Source organism: Sphaeroforma arctica (assembly GCF_001186125.1).
Source record: "Sphaeroforma arctica JP610 unplaced genomic scaffold supercont1.40, whole genome shotgun sequence".
Lineage (NCBI taxonomy): Eukaryota > Ichthyosporea > Ichthyophonida > Sphaeroforma > Sphaeroforma arctica.
The window spans coordinates 190,058-198,427 of NW_014040518.1; the positions used below are offsets into that span (position 1 = coordinate 190,058).

The window sequence follows — 8,370 nt, forward strand, 5'->3', positions numbered from 1 at the left end:
GTTAGTTTGTTGGATGGCAAAGCTCGCAGTAGTAGATGCGAGCAGTAGTACATCTCGATTGTGATTCGTATAATCAGCATGGTGTAGTCTTATAACAAATCTATAAATTGACTTCAGCAGCTTCCTTTGCTACTAGGTAGTACATAACTCAAATATTGAAATTGTAGAATTCTCGACACAAACATAACACTTTATGTGTTTTTTAGGCATGACTGATGTGCTAAGAACAGAGTAAGTGACATGACGGCCATGCAATATCAGTTGCTAAAGTGGGGTATAAAAAGATCACATAGAACTTGTTCAACCCTTCTTCCCTTGCTACTGGTGTAAAATAGATAGCTTAAATTTTGAACTCGTGAAGTTACCCGACACAGCGCTCAGTATATACAAATACAAGGAAATTTTTCTAACCTGCTCACAGTCAGAGTTTTCTACGTATTGCCACTGGGCTAAAAACAGACAGAGCAAGTGACATAACGTCTGAGCGAGATCGGTTGCTTAAGTCGGGTGTAGTATTAGAGTTACATTGAATCTTTTGACCCTTTACTCAAGGGCATTGCTCGTTTTGGTTCTTTGCGAGAAGTATTTCGTCGATGCACGGTGCTCATGGAAATGATCTAGTCGTACGTGTAATTCGTGCACTATTCGAGTGGCTACCTAGGATAACCGTTTCTCTTACTTGACTACGAGACTGAGACGACTGCGCTGTCGGCGAAATTTACAGTACTTTCATACCTTATTTACACAGGAAGTAGAAGCCGTGTCAGTGTTATCACCTATCAAACACACGTTGTCAATGAGGGCAGGATATGCACACTGCCCTGGACGTACACTGAAACATGGCATAATTTCGTGAAACCGGGTATTAAGCCAGTGTCATTGGCACATCGACCTTATATTTAAAGAAATACGTTCGTTCAGCCAGCTTATTTCGATGCTCGCAGTACATAAAGACATGGTCACTTGAATTATTCATTTTTGCGCAAGTTTGAAGGGACCGCGTTAAGGCTTGGCTTTTAAAAATAATAAGGACACAATCGATGATAGATCAGTGAATGGAGACACATCGTTGGTACCATTCAGCGAGTTTCCGCTGTAACGAAGAATTATCACTTTCAAGGTCGGGAAGGTATACGAAACAAAACTTGTCGCTAAGTTTGACCTTATACAGGCTATTAAAATGCAGATCGAGTTTTTAATTGTCTAAGATGTGATTGAAGAGATATGTCTCGGTTACGAGCAAAGATGCGGCAACTGAATATACCACATTGTCTCTAGCCACGAACCCATGGCGATCATCGTCGTGTTAATTTTGCGTCAGTATTAACGTACTTTTAAAAGCGCATCATTCGGTTATCAATTTGCATACACGATAGAGAAGCCAGCTCGTCCTTATTGTGTATGGCCTTATGTATGGTGACTAGTGGATTTTTCCATGTGACGGCAAGTGAGGCATACGTGAGGTCCAGGTCGAATTCTTTCTACAGTTCTGCCGACGGTACTAGGGTGACCGTAGAAAATGCTGTCAGAAGAGTAGAACACACGTGTAGGAACTCGACGCTCAAATCGAAATAATGTTGACACTGAGTGAAAATGACAATGTATTTCATCAGCTGAATGTAACATGGTGGGAAACAAACGACTATATACCGGTAACACATCGGTACATATACTCCTGTATATATTTAATATGCAAAATGATCACACCGATGTTTTAAAAACTGCCCAAACACTTCGAAAAATTGGATGCGAAAGTCACTTGATGCTGTATTATATAGTTTTATATGTGAATAAAGTGGGGGAGTTGATATCAGGAGTTGTCTACTAAATACAGCAAAACTGTTCTCCATAGGAGGGGATGGAGTAAAATATTATGCCTGAAACACAAATTTCAATATTTACACCCATGCCCTTACCTCTACACCTATATGTTATATCCATCACGTGTGCCTATGAAGATATATAGGGTTCCTATATGCTTAGAATAAATGCAAGTACGCAACAAGCACACATAAATCACACGCAAATCATGTTGTTGCAATTATATATCATGCATACGTGTGATTTCGGGTTCCTAAATATAGTCAGCCTTCGCTTAAGGTTAACATAATTATCCAAAAGCAACACTGGTATGACAAACCATATGAATGATCAAAATTGAACGAAGATACCACCAGTGCGGAACAAATGCCGACATCCCACCCTTGCAGACCTATCTAGATATCAAGAGCATTACGGAGGCTTCCTTAAAAAAGAAAATCATTTTAAACATCAGAGTGAAATAAATAATCTATCGACATGTGGACCTATCTCTTGTCAGTCTGAAATGAATCGTGACGCATATATTAGTCATTTTTTTGCTGTCGATTTACATTCTTTTATTGTTATTCTTAGGTTTTAGTAAATTCTATAAAACAATAAGGCAAAGTATCCGCGGTACAGTTGTGGTGAATGTCTCAAACTCTGTCTTATTCGATAAATGCAGAACATTGAGATATTTGCTAACTTATGTACGTATGACAATTGCGATGGAGGGCCAACTACTAGCTGAGAAAATATTATAGCGATGGAAACTTTCTTCGGTAATCGTCATCCTATTTCCAAAACAGCTCGTGACTTTAGCCTACATATACATTGGCTTCGACAAAATATTCATAGTGCATTTATGCAAACATGGTTTATTTAATATAAGGATCGACGTCTCAGGATTTTTCGACGAAATAACGTTCAATCTATTGCTCTAATTTTCACACGCAGTTGAACAATAACAACATGCTTTCTCAAATGAAATCATTATCCATTTGTTCTGCATGCGGATCTATACTCGTCACTAATACTAGTAACAACTCCCAACTAATTTACTAACAATTACTGCGGCTGACGATGAGAAGAATTCTTGCTTCTATTTTAATGTAGCCCGAGTCTAATTCTCCATGTCGCGTCTACATCTTGAGCAGTTGATTGAAGAGCCCCCTATTGTACACGTTGCCACCCATATCTACCAGGTAGTTGATATAGCTGGTTTCTATGCGAACGGGCATGTACTGGCCAGCGCCCTGTCGCTCCGTTCTGGCTCTGAGTGCCTGGACTTTACTTACAGGCGCCGTGATCACCGTATTACCACCTAAAACTGAGAATCTCTCCACCATCACTTCCGCTCCGCCCTTCGCTAAGGTCAGCGACGCCACTGTGCGCTTTGGAATCTGCGGATGAAAGTGTAGGTACAAGGGGACTATGACTCAGAACTTGCCTAGGCGACGCATGGCATATATGCAACTCGATTCTCTCAGTGTATACTACTACGCAGAAAACAATCAATCTCAGCGCGATAGCAATAGAAAGCACCAAATGCAATAGAGCAAGCAGTTATCCCTTGCAGGCCATAATAGCAATAGAAAGCACCAAATGCAATAGAGCAAGCAGTTATCCCTTGCAGGCCATAACCCTATTGCAGCTGGTATAAATAAATACAACTCTTCAATTCGTTTGAACGAGTTCTTCGCCTCAGCAAATTCAAGCTAGGATATATGAGATACCTGAGATCAAACATCTGAATTTTACAGAACACTTGACATGGACAAAACCTGATATCAAAGCCACACGCAACGACCACATACCACGACTGCCAGTCCTGTGACGATGACCTGCACACCCACAAAGAAGGACGCAATCATCGCACGTTGCTGTGAAGGTAAGGTAGAAATTATCAGAGTAATAGGACGAGCCACACGCTTCAAATTATGCAGATCCAGGAAGATGAATTCTCCAAGATCGCAAGAATAGTTCGTGGAATATATTCGGACACATAGGAACAGACGGAAAATCATACACACTGGATTATTCAGCAGAAAACAAGTGTGGGAGGACTGAGACGTAGAAAAAGATGCAATGCATACATACATGTACATATAAAAATCTGCATTGATACGTGTCTGATAGAACAACAATTATATTCATCTGTAGGTGCATATTATATATATATGAATTGATGAATAGAATTTTCAGAATGGATGTGTATAAATTGATCGGTCTGTAAAACATATAATATTATTGTATTCCTAGTATACTTCATGTAAGCTCAACCCACACATACAAAATAACACGGGAAGTTATCAGAAAAAAGTGTATCATCATGTGCTGCCCAATTATAAATATGCACATAGAGTTTTAAGTAGGTCTTAATTCCAAGCTGGGTTCGACTTGGGGGCATCACGACCACAACTACCTGCTGTGATATACAGAGTATGGCTAGCCAAGATTGAACCGACACGAAATATAAACTCAACCTTAGATACCATACGTTCACGCATATGAAACCGTTTTTAACAATACTAAGCAGAAGGGACAGCTGTGAACAGCCGCATATACATTGTAGAGATGTGCGATAAGAGCAGCCGCGAACAGCAATTAGCACACTATGCAACTGAAGAGTATATATTCAAGGGCTGAAAATCAATTCGGAAATGAGACCATACCCAATAGGGTATTAACTCTCCCGATTCATTCCTCATGGCCTGGTCTAATGCCACTAACTCTTGCAAATCCTGCGTGCTAAGTGTGTCCACTGCATTCGGCTCTTCTTCTGCATCAGCACTGTATAGGATATACCATAGTTGCAGATAGTCAAGATATCAGTGCCAAGGTCGAGACATCAATATCAGTACAATCGAAGTGCTCAGTTTTATGCCCCATATTGCCTCGCAGATCGGTCGAATGAACTGTGCACTGGAGATGCGCTTGTGGGGAAACGGTGCACTCATCATGGTTTTACCGAATCAGTCGAATGACATCTGTCCCTAAACCTCAAACCCCAAAACATAAGACCATGGATAAAACGATATAGACTTTGACACATACTTATCATTGACTGTACTAGGCTCTTTGGTGTCTGATTCCATCTGCTTGGGGTTCGTTTCACTTTGCGCCGCCTCAATATTTGCAGCTTCCATCTGCAAAAATGAACGAACATTTAGGAAACAAATGTGAAATGCGTTGCAGTGCCAAAGCTTCATATGTGCGATTGTGCGTGTGTGGGAGATCGAACTTAGCAAAGGTTACAGGTGAATTCAAAACGTGTACATATGAAGCGGCATATATTCATAAGTGCGAATTCGTTGGCACTCATTCGCTTAAGATGTACATTTCCAATTATATGTTACTACATAAGGTGTACTAATTCTTACACCCTCATGTGAAGTCGCGTACTTTCGAGATGTTCTGCCTGATAGTACGGTTGTTCTTTTTGTGACATCGGTCTCAGATCAGTAATGCGAGTGTGCGGTTTCAAGCTTGCCTGACTTATATACGGGTACGACTTGTGGCAAATACTTCTCATTGATTTTCTTATTTTGCAAATAACAACTCTCTGTGCCCACAGATGGTCATACTTCTTTTAGGACGGTGATCCTTAGGCTTTGAAGCGCTTTGTATATAAAGTCGCAATTATCCGCCTACGTCAATGCGTTCAACTAGCTGTGACCCTGTCTTCTATCCAATGAACGTACGTGCGCTAGACTAATCACAAAGCAACTGACACAGCCTTCCGAACGACAGACAGCTTATCCGTTCCATCTGCTAAGGTTACCTGGATATATAAACGCTGAATACATAGTTCCTAACGATCATATTTTCTGTTTTGATATATTGGATCAATCGGAAAACCAGATGTGCCGCCTATACAGATATACAAATGTACGTGTGTACGTCTTTTAACGCACACATACCTCCACATGCAGTGGATTAGTCATCGGCATCTGGTCCTCAATGTCGTCGTATTTGGTCTCGCCCCCGAACAGTTTGTGCCGCCAGTCGTAGAGGTACCACATGACGTTTGTGTTATCATTCTCTCTCAGATCCAATGATAGGTAGGTCAGGTACGAGCTATGCAACGCAATACGTGGATGCATAGAATGAGGTCAATGTATGGGAATCGGTAGCAATACGACGCAACACATGCCGACCGAGTGGCTAGGATGCCTTCACGGAAGAGGACTTATGATTAGGTCTCATTTGCAAGATGATTGAATGGTAGTCTATTATAAGACACATTTATAAAGCAAAGGAATGGTGGTGTATTATAAGTTACATTTGTAAAGTAGTGAAAGGACAAACCAGTGACACAAAAAAAGGAGAGGGTGAAACCGATGTATTTCTATTTTGAGTTTATTTGCGTGATGGAATTCCGAAACATGATACAGCGATGAGAAAAGAAAGCGTACAGATGCACCTAAATGGAACTTAAAACTGTTCGCATCACAAAAGTAGCACATTCATCGCAAACAATATCCATTACAAATGGGCGAAGAAAAGTGCATACAAGGCTCTGACCAACACATAATAATTCCCCAATCTATAATCGAACAAGCGCATCGTCACCGAAAATTGATTATTTAGATGAACGCGACCAGCACTCCAATTCAGTAAAACACTAAAAGGTTAAAACAGCAACTCTCTACTATAGCGACAACACATATGTGCCAACTCATGGAGGATCCTCATAAAAAAACATAATAGAAATACGAACGCTCATCTCCAAGAAGGGAACTACGGGCAGCCAAAATCAACGAATTACTTATGAATTGATTATATGCACGTACATCCGAAATGCTCTGAATACGCATGCGATGTGCAAAATTAAAAACCCACTTAGATTCACGCAAGACACAAAGCACAACTGAAACCCTAAAAACCTTTAACCGATGGATGTGCACTATAACGTCACGAAGCGTACAACGAAACGGCCAGAACATCGTAAACGTATTTTAATTGAATACAAACATTGTAAACATATCGATTGCAAATAAGCTCAGACATTGCAAACGTATCGATTACAATTAAACTCTGAAATAAACTCTGATGTCACACTCCCAGCGTATACAATAAACAGTGCGAAGGCTAACTTCTCGCAACAATCACGACACACCAAATGCCATGCCGACGATTTGTACACAGTCGGCAATTTGTATAAAAAGAATGTACACAAAACAAGAAAGGGATACGTAAGCAGCAGGCAGAAGGCAGATACAAGCAGTAATGTAGACAAACAACTGCATAGTACTCGGATCACATAGTCGAAAGCTACAAGCAACACACATCCAAAGGCTACAAAGAACACATACGTGATGTAAGACCACACGGTGTATTCTATTTGCCCTCTTGTACTTTAATACGGTATGTTTTAAATGCAATGCCGTCTCGAGTGTCTGCTATTTTTAAACCCCTGAAATCGGAGCATTAGTACATACCAGAAGAACCCAGTGCTGACGAGGACCACAGACAGTCCACGGAATATATTCGGTCGCTCGGTAGAGTATAAAAGCACTTCACCTTCCGCCTGAGAATTCAATGAAAAGAGAACTGAGGAGATGGATAGCATGCGAAAGAAAACAGCCAATATGACGACTACTAGAAAACAGCAAATATAACGACTATTAGAAAACAGTCAATACAATGACTACTCCAATACATAACAGATATACCAGGTTCACCATCCAAATGAAGGCCATTATTATCTTTGGGCAAAGAAGAGTTAAAACCACATACGACCTACCGATCGCATTTTAAATTCTTTCGGCACGTCGCTTTCTGGTCTCGGAATTGATTTAATAAATTTAACTTTATTTCGCTTCGGTTTATAAAAACGCTTTTCAATCTGACACCTAGTGAAGAATAAAGTTGTGACAACAGAAGAAATGAGAAAGTTACACTGGAAATTGCACCAATGAAACAGGGGCACAGTGTATAATACTGTTCCTTATGTAGAAAGGGATTATGAGCACACAGGAAACAATACAAAAACACACATCCACACTTAACAATAAAACAGGCAATCTCTGAGCTTCGCCAGTGCAGTATATTTTTCCGCCGATGATAATCAAACGTATTGTCCTGTCCGCGGAGACACAAACACAAGTACGAAACATCTATCAACACGTGGAAAACTATATAAATATCTATATATATTAACATACATATTCATATATATTCATATATATATTTATATATTATACATATATAAATATATATATATAATGTATGTGTGTGTATGTATATATATGTATATATATATATATTATGTATGTGTGTGTGTATTTATGTATGTATGTATGTATATATGTATCTAGGGTTTAACATACATACATACATCCATACATACATAGAAAAGCATAAATACATACATACATACATACATACATACATGCATACATACTATTTATATATATATATATGTACACACATAAGTATATATATATATATATATATATATACTAACCTAACTATATAAATAATAATATATATATATATATATATTATATATATATATATATATATAATAATATATAGTACGTACTAACGTAACTAACTAACTAA

At 39.2% G+C, this 8,370-nt stretch overlaps 1 protein-coding gene across 1 annotated transcript; it reads right to left on the bottom strand.

Moving 5' to 3' along the window:
- Window positions 1-2,653: 2,653 nt before the first annotated feature.
- Window positions 2,654-7,664, bottom strand: SARC_01086 (hypothetical protein; the record flags this gene model as incomplete). Its single annotated transcript, XM_014305220.1, has 7 exons — window positions 2,654-3,203; window positions 3,618-3,683; window positions 4,476-4,593; window positions 4,858-4,949; window positions 5,724-5,880; window positions 7,245-7,333; window positions 7,550-7,664. Coding segments are annotated over 7 exons (898 nt in total), but the record flags the coding sequence as incomplete, so codon positions are not given.
- Between the last annotated feature and the right edge of the window lie 706 nt (window positions 7,665-8,370).